The sequence below is a fragment of the Haliaeetus albicilla genome, chromosome 22, assembly GCF_947461875.1.
Source record: "Haliaeetus albicilla chromosome 22, bHalAlb1.1, whole genome shotgun sequence".
In the NCBI taxonomy this organism is placed as follows: domain Eukaryota; kingdom Metazoa; phylum Chordata; class Aves; order Accipitriformes; family Accipitridae; genus Haliaeetus; species Haliaeetus albicilla.
This window is the reverse complement of record NC_091504.1, coordinates 13,759,331-13,775,872: the sequence shown is the minus strand read 5'-3', so window position 1 is coordinate 13,775,872 and position 16,542 is coordinate 13,759,331. Positions and strand designations below refer to the sequence as shown.

General features: G+C 40.3%; 1 protein-coding gene across 2 annotated transcripts in view; it reads right to left on the bottom strand.

Annotated features, from left to right (window-relative positions):
* Positions 1-16,302, bottom strand: part of CIITA (class II major histocompatibility complex transactivator) — a 28,223-nt gene extending 11,921 nt beyond the window's left edge. For both annotated transcript variants that reach the window (XM_069809939.1, XM_069809940.1), the window contains exons 1-7: positions 15,784-16,302; positions 8,935-9,078; positions 6,505-6,633; positions 6,025-6,084; positions 4,594-4,677; positions 3,933-3,992; positions 842-991 (exon numbers count right to left, since the gene is read on the bottom strand). In XM_069809939.1, the coding sequence (XP_069666040.1) occupies positions 842-991; positions 3,933-3,992; positions 4,594-4,677; positions 6,025-6,084; positions 6,505-6,633; positions 8,935-9,078; positions 15,784-15,826 (670 nt within the window). In that variant the 5' untranslated portion in view covers positions 15,827-16,302. The remainder of the gene's footprint in view (positions 1-841; positions 992-3,932; positions 3,993-4,593; positions 4,678-6,024; positions 6,085-6,504; positions 6,634-8,934; positions 9,079-15,783) is intronic.
* Between the last annotated feature and the right edge of the window lie 240 nt (positions 16,303-16,542).

Sequence of the window (16,542 nt, the reverse complement as noted above, 5' to 3'; positions counted from 1 at the left end):
ATTAATTTTACCATCCTTTGCACTACATCTTTCCCACATAATTGCACATCATGCAGCTTGTACAAGCAGCTAGCAAGCATCCTCCCTCTGAACTCACACTGGGAAATTTTTTTAATGATGAGGTGCTTGCAATTTAATCAGCCATAGCTCTGAGTTTCTGTAGGTGTGACAGAATTTCTTCTGCTACTTTGTGCTGTTTCAGCTAGCATCAGATACTTCAAGACTTCTAACTTATCCACCGCTTTTTGGTTCCTTTCCAGCATACATTTAACAGCGAAAGGTGTTGAATTGTGTCTTTGTCATTAGCACTTGCCAGTGTACCATGAGCACCCTCTGCTACACAACGTGATCAAGGCAAGGTGGCTACACAGCCCATCACTTGGATTAGTACTCAGTTTTTGCGAACAAAACTCCAACATAGATTTTGCTCTACTATTGCAAATACAATTATCCTGCAGTCCTTTACAGCTCTGGATGAAAAAGAAATTGGAACTAAACCAAAGTTTATTAGTGAAAATTTTTGTTACTTCCTATTCTTAAGACAAGTAAGTAATTATTTAGGCTAGCATATAGTAAGTAACTCTGTTCTCTTATTTATTAACCTGCACTTCACCAATTAAATGAAAGACTCATTCTATTTCATTAGGGGTAATACACTTTTTCCCTTGAATATTTTTCATTCTTTTAGTAGTGCCACACTTTCAAGTGCTTGATTGAAACAGCTGTCATACTTGTTTTCCCTGCCATTGTTCATGGTCAATGACCAGATTTATAAGACAGTCTTCCCCTTGTATAAATCAACCTGTGTACAGGTGCACACCTATAGCTGTACTGTACATACCGGGAATTATGAAACTTCTTTCCAATGCATTGGTAGCAGGAACAGAAAAGGACATGTGCTGCTTAGTTAGTGAGGTGAAGCCGGCTGGATAGCTGTTGAGAGGCATAGCTAAGAAACTGCCATTCCCTGCAGACACTGCAGGGACTTCCACTTGAAAAAAAAAGCAAAACAAAAGGAGAAAGTTATTTCATTGTTAGAAGTTAAGGCAGCCAAAGAACAGGCCTCAACAGACAGCATAAACCGCTTGATTCTGATCAGTTGTGTTTTGATTTTCCAAAAGCAAGAACAATTCACAATAGCTTTCTGAAATTTACTCAGATCTCAAAAAGGTAAAATGTATTTATGAAATTCTGTAGTAGATCACTTTTTTCCAGTAGTTCACTCTTCATTTTCTTTTTCTTCATCTTTCCTGGACTGCCTTCTTTCTAGAAACCTTCAGATGTGTTTAGATGTAAATGATCTTACATATGGATGATTGACAGATAAGACATAACAAGGTCTTACATTGTTTCCCAAGCATGGTTTGTTACCTTAATATTGCACAAGATTAGAGAGGCCCAAGTACAATAAACTGAGGACCTTGACTTTCTACTTAGACACTACAGTACTTGTAAGGATAACTAGTCTGTGTTAAGAGGGTTTCCCAAAGAAGTCACAAACACCCGAGTTTTAAAAGATGCAACTTGCCTGCAGCACTTGTTTTTTTCAAGAAGAGGACAAATGAGGAGGGAAACTCATGTGCATTGTATGACTTCATCTGCTTATTGAAACCAAGTAAGATACACTTGCTTATTTTGAACTAGTCTGCTGGTTTCCTTGATTTTGCCACACCCTTATTCTCAGAGTTGGTTTTGCTTTTCTTTCCCCCTCCTGTCTAGCAGCAACAATTAAGTCTCTATTTCATCGCTTTCCGTGGTCTAATGTTTTATCAGGAGCTACAAATCTGTGTAGGTTTTGTGCCACTATAGGTACACTGTCATCTGGAATGCAAGCTCTTTAGGGTAGGATGTGTCTACATTGTTTATCAGGAACTGATGTATTATTTTGTTATAGGAATTTTTCATTTTTACTGTGGTATGAAAACAGACTTTAAAAAGTGTTTTTCAGCTTGTGTGTAAATCAGCATGTGAAATTCCCGTGTAATTTCCTATCCAAGGATTGTCGCGTTGCTACGGTCAGATAAGATCAGGTACTGTTATAGCTAGCCACAAAGAACTGGGCAAATCTTGGGTTTGATTTCATTCAATTCCTTTGAAAGAATCTCATCCTTGGCTTACCACTCTGAACTTTAGTACACATTGTCCTCTTTACTGTAGATGGTCTTACACTTCTGAAGAGCTGATGCATTTGCCATTGCAGGATCATACTGTGACACTCGTTTTATGACAGGTTAAATAAATTCCTAATTTTGTCGTGTAGCTCATCTTTCTGTCAATTAGATTTTTTTGTACCCAGTACTTATACTGCCTTACGTATATATTCCTTCTGTTAGCACCTTCCTTGGGTCATGTAAGGTAGAGAGAGTGATAATATTCTGAGCACTTTCTGGAAAAGGATAGGTGCAGCTTTACAAAGCACCTGTTAGCTCTGTGATGATACTGTAGACTGGAATGCAAGTTCTATAGGGTGAGGTATTTTTACTGTTTTGGTTTTGTTTTTTTTAAATCAGGAGCTGATGTGCCATTTCCTTATTGAAAACTCTCATTGTTAGTGTGGCATAAACATAGGCCTTAAAAAGTGCTAAATCTATAAAGGAATTCAAGCAGATAGAAGGTAATCTACCTTTAATGGGTACTAACTGCCAGGAACTTTACCCGTGTCTGAATAACTACAGCTGCCAGGCACCAGTTCAGTAGGAACTCCGATTACCTTTCCAGATCCAGCAGATGTATTTTTTTCACAGCTAATTCTGCTCAATACCCCCCAGAAGTCCACATGAACATTGGAAAACCAGCTTGAGTCACAGTCCCAGTGCATGTGTGTGCTCTCTATGACTTTCATCAAATCTGTGCCAGTTCCTTAGCAATTGCTGGGCAATTGCTGGCCTGAATTTTGCTGAGGTGCAGTCCCATGATCCAAGCACTCTCTGGATGGCTCTCTAGGTTACACACTGGTTTTGGCGGCCTACCATGACATGTACATGGCCCACAGGGCTTGGTACAGTCAGAGTTCACCTTAGGAGGCTTGGGAAGTGTGCTAGCATACCATAATGTATGTGTCACTTCAAAGCACAGTATAATATATTCATCCAAAGGTGATTGCTCTCACATGGATTTTGGAAGAGTATTTTGCTGGTTTAGCTATGCCTGAGACACCCATTTAGGCTACAGCTGGGTAAGAACTTTAGCACCCGTTTCCACCTAGGGAACAAGTTACAGCCTGCCTGCTGGCCACAGATACTGCCTTGCAGATGGTCTAACAGTATCCAACACCTAGAAATTGCCCTTTTTCCCATTCTCACTTTGGTTTAAAGGACTGTATAGCATGGGCTGGGCCAAGAAGCCATCTCTTCACAGTTATTATTTTCACTAGGATTGTTCCACTGGATTTTTGGAAGGTGTCACACTTCGAACAAAGAGGATCAAAATCAGGAAATTCCAAACTATGGCCTGAGTCACATTACCCATCATAAATAAAAGGTGTACGTGACAAAGAGTACAAAATTTGGCACTGACCCACTTCTCCACTGTTTTGTTTTCTTCTCTCAGATGGGTTTAGAAAAATTCAACTGTGCCTCTGCTGATGCTAAGGAAGTAATTTTTCTATCACCCAGCAGGAACATGTGCTTTTGAAGCGTAAGGATCCAACTGTTCCCAGCCTGCCATGTAGTTAGTCCTAAGATGCTACTGATAAGAGAGCAGGGATTTGTTGCATCATGAATGAGTCAGAGGTGTATAAGAATGTGATTCTGCAGTGATTTCTACTCTGCTGGAAGTAGGGACATGAAAATGCACGACAGTGCTGTATCATCAAATCTATGAGAGCAAACTTTCTCTAGGAGGTAGAGTTACAATACCTAACAGAAGATGAGACTTTGGAACATGAGACAATATATGTTCAATAATCTTTTCCTATTCAGCCAATAACTTACCAATTTTCTTGTATTTGGGTTCTGAAGCACCAGAGCAACTCTCTGCAGAGCCTAAGAAGGCTGAAAGAAAGAAAGGTGATAGTACCTGACAAAAATTGAACCACTTCAGTAAGTTTAAATTTCCACTGTGGAAACTTTTTTAACTTTTTGTAGTAGAAGGGGGTGTTATCAGTTTCAATTCAGCTATTTCAGAACTTTACAGGTCCAATGTATAAAACATGAATGTTAAAAGTCTGATATTATTTTCTCTGACTGTGAAGTTTCAATTAGGCTGCAGATTTTTGTGCCAGTAATCAAAGATTTTTACTGCTGTTCTTGCTATTAAAGAGGGAATTGTTCAGCTAATGCTTGCTAAGCTATTGATACACTGAAAACAAAGTTAACACTGTCACACAGATGATAAAAAAAGGGAAGAAATATAACATGCTTAATATCGTGTTATAGGACAATAAATTCTGCAAATTGTAAAGAATGTGCCTGGGGGAGCTGTTTTCACTTCCAGCCCACACAGGATGATCAAAGTCAGAGGAAGCGCATCTAGTTGTATCAGTGAAGAACTACATGAGAGATGCATGGAGGCTGTGTTAAAACCAAAGTACTGCAATGCAAATTTAGAATTCAAACACTACAGCCTTTCAAACTCTCACTGTTTTTCACTTACTTCGTTTGTGACATTTCTGCATCTTTATGTCAGTAAGTTTCTCAGTGTTTTCAGCAGCCATTTCATCCAAAGTAAGGTTCCCTGCTAAAAACATGAAAGATTGCCAAATGTCAACCTTTGTTCTCCTCAAAAAATTACAGAAAGAGGTAAAAGCAAGAGAAACACACCAACAGGCAGCAAAGATGAAATATGCTCCAAATAAAACATAAAAACCAAATCACATAATAAAACACATATCCAGATCAATATGATTTAGAAAGCCCACAGAGCTCTGAATGCAGATTCTGTCACCCTATGTTAGTTTCTGAACTGCAAAATATTAATCTACTGCCATAAATTCAGTGGATAATAAAATATAAATCCTTCTCAATGCTCTAATGATGAGCAAAGGATAAAACATCACAGCTGTAACACAGTGTGACCTCAATGCTAGCAAAGTTACTCACTCATTTTATGTATTAAAAGGATTAGATCCTTTAAGAGACAGAGCAAAGGGTTCTAAACAGATTTTATATTTTGTGTTGTAAGAACTGTGAAGTTATCCATACCATTCTTCTACTGGCAACTACTTATGTACTAATACTGTATCTCGTTTCCTCTAAAACCAATATAAATTTTGCCATTAGGTGCAAACCCCCCCAAAGTCTAAACACATCAGGGAGCAGTAAAAAGCATCTAAAAAGTCATGTGAGCTTCTTGTAGCCAGAATTGTCCTAGGAGAGGACTGACCTTTGATAAGTTATTCCAAATGATTTTGCTCAAACATAAAATAAGATATACACATATTCTGTGAATCTTTCTGATTCTATGGATTTTACAACAGCCACGTATTAATCCATATATTCTGAAATAGTAAACAGCTGCATTTCTGCCACTACCAAAACAATTATTTTGTACCAAAAGCCAAGCAATTATCTCTGGTCAAGCACCGAGTAAAGGAATCATTTACTACATGTATATTATACCATTGCTGCATTGATCAGAGAGAGAAGTAAAATTTGACATGCTTCCTCAGGCAGCTCTGTGCATTCTGGACAGAAATAAGAGTGCATGAACTGCATTTATATGCATGCTAAGTCCTCTGGGTGGGTCAGGTTTAATGAAGTTACATACATCATCCTTGTTGTGCTCAGAGTAAGTCTGATGCTAATTGAGGGCATATACTGCACTAGACAGTTAAGCTGTGCATACACTATGGCCATGGTGACATAATCAACAACTTAGTCAGAGATAAAACTGCCATCTTTGAGAAAGGCCTGCAAAAATACAGAAAATCCTCAAAGTTTGCCAAGAAAAGTTCCTGGGAGAAAGAAGAGGATACCAGATGTATAGAAACCTCACTAGTGTTCAAATTGTGGGGATGAAGTACAGTGCAGATGTTAGCCAGAACACTGTGATAGAGACAATTAATCTTTGCCACATAAATCTTACCAAAAGTGTCTTCCACCTGCTTTTCCTGCTGATCTTTGAGCACATATTCTGCTAATTCAGCTAGCAAGAAGGAAAAAAAAAACCAGGTACACAATAATGACACAGTAAATTTCACAGTAAAACTCTTGTAAGCTTACCCTCATTAACAGAATTCTGCAGTGTAAGTGAAATTGAAGAGTTAAGTTTTTCTTGTAAATTGTTGTTCAGGAAATAAAGAACATGAGAAAGGGGAAGTTGAGACAGGAAGCATTAAGCAGAAGGAGCAATTAATAGAGAGATTTTCCCCCCAAAACCACAAGCTACTGTTCGTCTGTTTCCCCACAAAGCAGAGGTTTAGGTACCCTCGCTAGACCTACCATGCATGAGGGACAGGCCACTTGAGTATATGCCACTGCTTTAGACTGAAAATAGAATTTGTAAGAAATAGCTATAGCAAGTGATTGGAAATAATTATTTAAAAAACAAAAATTGCTTTCATACCTATTCTAGCATAGGCTTCTATGGTGTTGGAACAGAGATACAGTTCATCCCCATTTTCACAATTTTCCATCGTATACAGGAAATCCAAATTATTGAACTGATCATAGTTGCTGGCATCAGCTTCGGGATCTAGAATTAAAAAGGAGTACTCATTGGCTCAGTGAATACCGTAACCAAGGAGTAAAAAAACCAGATAGCGGGACTTGCAGAAAAGGCACATTTGTTACTTAAGCATAAGGCTTTGGCTCTTCATTGTATGTTAGCTAAGTAGGAACAGAACTGAACTCTTAGTAATTTATAGTCACCCAGAATCAACGCTTTTCTTTTGCTAAACTCTGAGACTTCATCTCTGCTAATATATAAAACAGTTCTAGAATCTATTATATGACACTAAGGCCTTCACACATGGCCTAGACTCATCCATTTTATTAAATGTTTGTATTTTTCAGGATATGGTGGTACCATCCAAATTCCCTGTTCAGAACGATGCTGAACCCATGCTAACCCCTGAGCTGCAGCTACAAATTGCCTGTGAAGCTGCTGGCTGGCCAAGGCCACAAACATGCCAGGGACCATGCTAACATCACAGAAGAGATGTCCAACTTCCAATAACAGGCACCATGTCCTGACAATGCTCAGTTTATCTACACCATCTCAGACATTGCTAAGGCTCAAAAGTATTCAAATCAGCTGTGGTGGGTTGACCCTGGCTGGGTGCCAGGTGCCCACCAAAGCCGCTCTGTCACTCCCGCCTCAGCTGGACAAGGGAGAGAAAATATAACAAAAGGCTTGTGGCCGAGATAAGGACAGTTTAATAAAGTGAATGCAAAGGTCGTGCGCGCGAAAGCGAAGAAAAACAAATGATGTTATTCTCTACTTCCCATCAGCAGGCGATGTCTGGCCGCTTCCCGGGAAGCAGGGCTTCAGTACGTGTAGTGGTTGCTCTGGAAGACGAAAATGCCCCCCTTCTGTCTCCCTTTACTTAGCTTTTATATCTGAGCTGACGTCATATGGTATGGAATATCTGTTTGGTTAGCTTAGGTCAGCTGTCCTGGCTATGTCCCCTCCCAAGATCTTGCCCAGCCCCAGCCTGCCATTGAGGGTGGGGGGCAAAAATGTTGGAGAGACAGCCTTGATGCTGTGCCAGCACTGCTCAGCAGTAGCCAAAACACTGGTGTGTTATCAACACCTTTCTAGCTACCAATGCAGAGCACAGCACTATGAGGGCTGCTATGGGGAGAATTAACTCCATCTCGGCCAGACCCAATACATCAGCGAAACATCTCTGATACAAGAGTCAGTCCTTGATCCCTAATTCATCCTACTTTCAGTCACTGAGCAAGTGAGGCCATGGGAGTGAAGAAACACTCCTGCAGGTGTTGTTAACAGCCAGAAGTTGAAAGAGCAAAGCTCAACGTGGAAATAATTAACCACAAAGATGATTCCAGATTCTGGTGCTCGGTTCTCCACTGATTTGTCCATGTACCTGCTGAGCCTGGTCACTCATGAAAACAACAAGGATGCGAGGTGATATCCTCCAATTTGGTAATGTTTTATACCTGTCAGGCACAGAGCTATAGGACTTCCTATCTGGCATACAACTGTTTTCCTCCCTTCATTGCCACTCTCAACCCACAGTCCAGCTCATTTGTTTAAAATAAGCTCAGCTATTGCTCCACAACACAGTCAGCAGCACAGATACACTTTCAAACTTTCATGCCAGCAAATTCAGGAAGAGCACAATGTTCCACAACCTCCACACAAATTCAGGAGCAGAAAGTTTGAGAGCCAGGGCAACCTCCTAATCTGATTACCTGTAGGAATTTATGTGCAAGAAACTATCATCTTTACTCCCTGGCCCTTCTGCTTTCTCCTCTATCACAGAATCATAACATCATTGGTCTTTGCCCCTGAGAGCTTTAAAATGGCATCTGGTAATGAAATGTGTTGGTGCCGTAGGATCTGAGAAGGAAATGAAACACTAGTTTGCTTGCAGACTGGCTTCATCACAAACTCATATAAAAGTCTCTGTTTTGCAAAGCTTTTGGCCTGAAACTACAAAAGTGTTGACAATTGCAATTGACCAGGTTACAATAGGAACATTTGCAAATAAACTACTTACAGGAATGATATCCAAACCAAAGACATGAGCCTCACACCTTGATGACATGTATAGTATGTTTTGTTAGACACACTGAGCAGGAAGCTGTAAATATGTACAGACCTAAAACCATGGTAGTTTCTGGAAGCAGTCACGATTTTATATACAGATACAGACAAAGTTATCATATTGTAAGACCAAGTGTCTGTTGAATTTAGTCCAGCCACCATGATAAACTGCCATTAGATGGCTACGTAATTGAGAGGAGATGGTAATAACTTATAGCATGATGACTAAACTAATTAAGCTTTTTTTAGTGTTTTACTAACCTGCAGAGAAGTCACTTTCTTCATTTCCAGATGACTTAGGATCAAGGAGAGTATACAGATGCAATGGATCGATATCACTGTGCAGCAAATCAAGATAGCCATTTTCAGACACAAATACCGAATCCATGATTCGTCTCTTGATGTCTGAAATCAAATTGCAAAACAGTTAGCTATGACAAAATCACAGCTTTTGTCAACCAAAACAACAAGTCCTGCACTGTGGCTTTCCGTTGACAAGACATTGAGATCTTAAAGCTGTGGAAGTGGTATTGCTTACCAAATCTTGCATTGAGTTATAACCCTGAGTTACTTAAACTTACAGATCCAGATACAGCTTGTAATGAGACTTAACTATTTTTTACTGCCATCAGGGGAGTGGGATACTGCAGTCTGACCACCTGGACCAAATATTGAGTGCCAAATATCGAGTAAGTCACAACTCCTGTATCTTTATCAGGATATAAATGATGCAAGCACAGATCCAGCAGGTACTGGGGAAATGAGAAGACTGCCGTGAAGAGGATGGAAGAAGAATCCCATTCTTTACCGTTGGGACAATTTCTTCTCAGGGGAAGCGGCTTCTGGCTAGGATACTACACCCAGTTCCTAAGCCCTGGAGGTGGTACTAGGAGACATCCCTTCAGCACAAGAAGGAACAGTGAAAGGTAGAACACATATTTTGTATAATTCTTTCCCAAACCATACAGTTGACTGTGTACAGAATGGCATGGTCACCTTAGCAATTAGTTTCTGGTAACAAGGCACTCACTGACATTTTGGAATCTATCACAATTATTTTTTAATCAATTTTCTTTCCCCCTCAGAACTCCTGCATGTACCTACTCATGAGCTAGGAATTGCTATAGCCTTTCAAGCAGAGTGCCATACAGTATCCAGACAAATCTGATTGATCTAAGGTGCTCCCTGCTCCAGTCACCCATGGTTATATGAGAACTGCTTAGACTGTTGCAGCTACATTTCTTGATAAAGCTTACCTCTTCCTCTACCTCATTTTAAATCCCTTCTATTTCCTTCCAGTTACTGCAGCGGGCACTAGAACAAGCTCAAACATTCCTCTTGGATATTCCACAGGTAGTGGAATAACACTATGTGTTGGTTATTCATCATCTTTATCAAACTATTTGAAAACCAAATATTGGCTCCTCAGTGTTTACAGATCATTGATATGAATGCCACCTGGGCTGGTGATCCAAATAATTTACTCCACCATAATATTGAGATGCCAGCATGAAATCACCAACCAGCAAAATTTCCAGACCATTTCGTGTTAAAATAGGTGTCCACACACCACAACCATGAAAAGTTTCAGCTTGGCATCAAACACCATATTTTGCAATGACGGATAGCTGTAATGCAGCTCTCAAATATTCTGCCTTTAGCAGAATGCCGTTGATGTCCCTGGTTGCATGTCTGCTTTCCTGAGGTACGCAAATGTGAAGCAACCTGCTGTACCATGAAGTCTACCTGCAACATGAAAAAAGAGAAATCCAGCTAACACTGAAGCTCTGATGAAAGAAGGCAGAGGAGACCTAGTCACACACTACCGCATTCTGTTTTGTTATAAACTAATCTTTATTCCTCTTACCCCTCTGCAGGTTGTCCCCCTGAACAGCTTGGAAATGGACCTTTGTGCGGTCTGCTGCATAAGACACCAGAATCTAGAGCCAGAATTTAGAAGAGCGGTCCCATGAGTAGGAATAACCCACACTCAGGTAGTTCTCCTTTTTCATGTTGTGTGACCTCATTACGTTACCAAGATTACAAAAAATTGATTTTATTGCCTGCCATGCTATAAATGGAAAGCAGAAGTTGACAAACCTGCATGAGAACTAAGAATGAGGTTATAAACATACCAGATGAAATTTTCCGTTTGTTGCAACATTTTGCTTTGCCCCTTCCTATGTTGAATTAATGTAAAATCTAAACAAGAGTTGGGCCTTTCAGAATGCCAAGTTGCCAGACTTTGTGAATAATGCTGTTGAAGCATTATCTCTGAGTCAATATAATTTTGGGGTTAGAGACAGAGAAGCAATTGGGCAGAAGCTGTAAAGGGAATGCAGGACAGACAAATATATCACTCCAAGTTCAGTGATTAATAAACTGCTTGATTACAGCAGACAAAGAAAAGGGCAAGTCCTATGGAAAGAGACTAAGTAGGCCTACGTAATCTTCATGGAAATACTAAGCTTTAATTAAGTCATAGACACAAAAGCTTTTGTTATTTTAAACCTTTCTTTCCATAACATTTCCTTGTGGATAAACACATAAGTAATGCAAAATGTTTTCAGCTACAATGGTCAAGAAGTCAGGAAGCAATCAAGAGGAAGTCTTGCCGGTGCTAAGTCCAGCTAGAGCTGAAAATAGAGCGTAAGAGGTGTTATAACCCAGGTGCACAGGAGTGAAGGAAACATAGCCTTCTACCTTGGGAAGAACGAAGATTGCCACTCTTTCAAGAATGAAAAACTTGATTACTTTTTTGTTTTACCGGTCTGAATGGCCCTCAGCTTACCCTCTTTTTTCTTCATTACTGTGGTTTTGACACAAATCTATACATAGCTGTCTTTCTATTGACTACACTGGATTTGGGATGCTGTGTCTTCTTTCTGCAGCTGAACCAACATATTCTTAATAGCAGCTGTGCTTTGCTGCATTAAAGTCATGGTGCCACCACGGAAAGCACTCTGTCCAAGGGTGCAGGAAAACAGAAGTGAGTTTTTGAAAGATGAAAATTTCTACGCTGGGAGAGCCTGAGGTTAATTACCCCTCAGGGACAGTGAGTGTTTTGCTGTGTGTTGTAACTGAAGCACATGTGAAAATGAAACCAGACCTTACCAAGCTTGTTTACAACAGCAATTCCTTTCCCAGGGCTTCCCCTTTTTTTTATCAGAGCATCCCAGCAGTCCCCTGTCTGAGACAAAAGATGAATAAGTGCTATACTACTCAGTACTTCCTCCATTGTTTCATACTTTATTTTAACTTAAGTTTACTGATAATACATTCTGTTTGGGGTGCCATACAGTGCTGCCAAAATGGGCATTTGACACATTTTCACATCAGAGGACTAAAAAATTTTGTAATAATTTCTGCGTTAGGGCTGTGAATGCTAGAGCCAGCTCTCAGCACGGACCTGCAATAAAAGGACTGAAGTCCCCAGGGATGCCTTTGCGGCAGGCCTTCATGCACAAAGTGCATGTGCTGGGCAGGGGCAAGACAGGACATACTTCCCAACGTATTTCCATGCCATGCAGGAAGTTCAATCCCTTGTTGTTTGGACACTGGTTAAGGCAGATTTTTTCTTTAAATCTTTAAATAACACCTCCTTTCTCCAGCAGCCTATACACTCCAGCTGAATCGCTATATTTGGTAGACCTGTGTTACATTTGTATTACCTCTGCAAGGATGCAGTGCATACCTGCTACAGCAAGGTTTCTACTCAGGATGCATTTGTTTCAGCGCTGTATTCTGCATGTACAGCACAACTGTATGATTCACTTCTAAGATTCTCAGTGTTTTTTACAGTGCTCTTTTAGAGTCCAAGTGATACCATATGAATTAAAAATGCTGGAAAAGTAGTAAAAGAAAGAGTGAACATCACCATACCAGGACAAAGAATCCAGTTAAGGAAGGAGCAGGTGTTCACTTAAGTCACACACAAGTCTTAAAGAGTTAGATGGGGCATTTTAGATTTCTAAAGATAAGGGAGGTGGTTGTGATTTATCATTTTGCCCCAGTAATTTGATTTAGCCATGTCTTATATTTTAAAGGATCAACATGTTAAAGACTCCAGGCAATGGGGTCTGCTACTAACTAAAATCAATGGTGTCTAAGAGAATGAGAAGAATTATACAGACAATAATGTAACATTTACTCCAAAAATACGGTGGATGTTTCTGAGGAGATTTGTTAGGGGGTTTCCTTCCCAAAACTCTGCTGACATCTGAACTGACAGGTAATAAAATAATTTCCCACATGAGTACAGAGGTTAAGAAAATGAAAATACGTAGTGATTTCAGTAAAAGAGAAACCCTCCACAATTTAATTTTTGTACCAGTTTAGGAAGCTGAGGATAATTCATAGAAAAGAGTAGTAATGCCATGCAAATTACACATTTCTTAACCTGAGGATGACATAACATTACAGCTCCAAGTCTTAGATTACAGAAAAATAAGAGAGTATGACTGCTGTGAAGACAGGAGGTTGAAAAATTAAACACAAAGATTGCCGAAGAAAAGTTATTTTCTTGCAACACCCCAGACCCATTAAGGGCTACACAAGAATCTGAGTGAAGCAAGCTGACAAAAACCAGGTTATATCAAACTCTAAGTAAGGAGTCCAGTGAAAGACTGGTACTTTGAGCTAAAAGCTCAGTATTATCAGCCAGAATTTTAAAGCCTTTTTTTTAAACGCCTTTAGAAAGTCTTCTCTTTTCTTCTGTGCCCCCACAGGTTATGTCATTGTGCACAATACACACATCAGAAGGCAGGGATATGTTTACCTGGCTTTTGCCGCAGGCAGTGTACTGGGGCAATGTTCTCTGGGACGTGGGCAAGCCGGCAGGGAGGACGGATGAAGTCCCCTCCATGCTACAGTCATCTGTCTCCCTTTCCTCTCCCCAAGTCCATCGTTAACAATTCCTCTGCTCCACAGGTACCAAACAGATTTTCCTTTCAGAGATGGCCTGATTACTTGTAAACTGCAAGTAAGGGTGCTCAATTTATACTTAGCTTTGAAGGTTTTGGTTTCTATTTCAGATCTATGGAAGGCTTATACATCTTATAGCCGGTTTAACTTTTCCTGTTGTATCACCGATTTAACAAAAGATACTACTTTTACCCACACTCTTGCCAATGGAGTGGTGTGTTACTTGCCATGGGCTTTATAGTCTGAAAAGGAAGAACAGAGGTAATGTTGGAAAAACAGCTGCTCTATATCCTGCCACATTCTGTTTTGTCTCCCTTAGAGATGAGTTTAAAGAAGTTAGAAAAAGTATAAATATGAGGTAAAAGGAGCTTCTGCCTTTCAATGAACTTAGCTGTATAGTGACCAGCGCAACAGATAAAACAAATGTTACTAGCCTTGCGCTGGAGACAGCCGAGTTCAGGCAGACTAATAACATACTGTCCTGCAGGTGTCAGAGTTGTGATTTGAGAGCAGAATTTTCCTTTTCATATCCCGTATCGCCTCGTATGTCGCAGCTGTGCCCAGCTCTCCCATCCCAGCAGTAAGATGAAATAAAGCAGCACAGCAGACACCTTGCCTATAAGCTTTTTTTGCAGAAAAAGTACATTTGCATTCAGAGACTTCAGGACAGACGTTCAGAGAGACATTCAGAGATTCAGGACAGAATCTCAGCCCTCCCAAATGGGAAAGTAAAGCTCTAAGTTGTCTTGCCAGATCAGTGAGTAAGCCAGTTTCTTCCAATGATCCTCAGTTTCAGTTTCTGTAAGAGCAACATTTATAAAAAAACCAAGTACGTTCTTAACAAAGTCTGAAAAAACCTACAGGAACCTTTTGAGCACGTAACAGGGTTAGCCACAAAACAAAATTGCTAAAAATTCTCCAAAATTTCATCCACACTCAGACTTCATCTTACTAATATTTCAAGCAATACAAGTCCAGATACTGACACACTGTAGTTACCAATATCTACAAAAGGTAAGATGAATTTACCATAACAAAAGCACTGCATTCAAGAGCTGAGGAAAAACTGACCTTAGAGCTGAGGAAAAACCGGACAGTTCCTCTTCCTTCACTCTGGATTCAGTACCAAAAACCGACGAGAGCTGCTATCACTGCCCAGGGCTTATAGAAAGTGACAGCAGAAAGGAGGAAATGAGCCACACCAGTCACTGCAGAAAAGTTAAAGGCTCCGGGGGAATTCCAAGGAGGAAAATTAACAGGAACCTGCCTTCTAGCAACCCCTGTATAATAAGCACTGTTACCCTTACCGGTCACTCGTCACCACTAAGAAGAGCTTGCGCTTGTCACTAGTTAGGAACAGATGGATTTATTCAGTTGGAAACCAAAACTGGATGACAGCTGGCGGTAAAAATTTCCGGTGCTCCCCAGAATTCTTCCTCCCCTTTTTTATTCCAGTTCAAATCTGACCCAAAGACATGCTGTTAAACAGTCCATCAGTAAGAATAAAGCAAGCAGCATGCAGACACTCTTACCTTGCAGCTCCATTTGGTGTAACAGAAGTGAAAGTACTTCTTTCACATGTTCACAGACTCTACCAATACAAAATTAGTTTGGTATCTTGTGCAAATGTCTCTTGCCATTGGCCCAAAAAGACAAGTAGGATGTTCTGTGAAACAGGAGCTTGTAAATCTTGTCTGGCTTACACATGGTGTTCAGTGTTTGCTTGTAGCAGCATCTGATGGAATGCTTATTCATCTAATCATTGCTTACCCTGCCAGTGCCTACCTGGCATAAGACAAACAACCCTTTGAAAAACAACTTTATGAGTATTTCTGTCGTGATGCTTATAGCTGCTTCTGTGTGGCTCTGCAAGCTTATTTGCCTATTTTTCTATTTTTTATCATGCATAGACCTACAGAAGTTAGAAATTAATTATGGAAGAGAATATATTCTCAAGCGAGCAAATACTTTTTGTAGTATTATTCTATTGGCTATAGCTTATAACAAAAGTTTCACCAGAGTCTGAAGGAGAAAGGAAGGAAGTGGGATTTGATGACGTCAACAACATCCAGGACTTGCTGCTTCAGTAAGGCAAGTTTTTAATCAGTTGCTCGGTAACAAAGTGCTTCTGCACAAGGTAGCAGGTCCTATAAGCAAAGCAGCTGCTGACCTGTGTAAGCCTTTTACCTTTGCAGAGGAGATCCACTTCCACCAGCTTCCATGGGAACATGCTCACTGGGAAGAAATAAAGCTGTTTCCTTCCTGGGAGAGGCTGATCTGTTCCCAGTATTTACAGAGATACAAGGCCCAGCCGGAGATACAGGGCACTAGCCTCTTCAGGCTCTCTAACCAGCCAGGCAGCTGTGTCCTTGGAATTCCTCTACACAAGAAGAAAAGCAACATCTCGGTATAACAGCATTCAGAGCAGGAGATAATAGAAGGCTGCACAAATACAGATTCTGTATTTTAGTGCTCTGTTTTGATAGACAATAATACAATCCTGCATGAGAAATCCCTACAAAATTTAAGAGGGTTATTTGTTAGCCTTATTTTCTAACCTGCAGCACAACCCCAAAAGTTATTAAGCTCCTATACTAGCCCTGTGGGCAGATTTCTTTACCAGCTTCTGAGGCTGTAATCCCATGAGGTGATCTACATACTTCAGGAACGAAAGTTTGGGGAACAGAAGAGTTCAGCTGTTTACTGTGAGTCCAGTTCATAACCGCAGCAAAGACCGATTGTCCACTTTTTTGTAATACCCATAGATGCTTAGAAACAGCAGAAAGAAATTGCTGGAGCAAATCAGAGTACTGTTTCATCTAGTGGACTAGTCTATAAAGAGGGTCTTAAGAGGGGAAAAGCAGACTGGAAAACAAGAGGCTGTGAGACAGCTGTGAACTGCCTAAGCTTCTCAGGTGACCATCAGCTTCTTTGCTTCAATGTTTG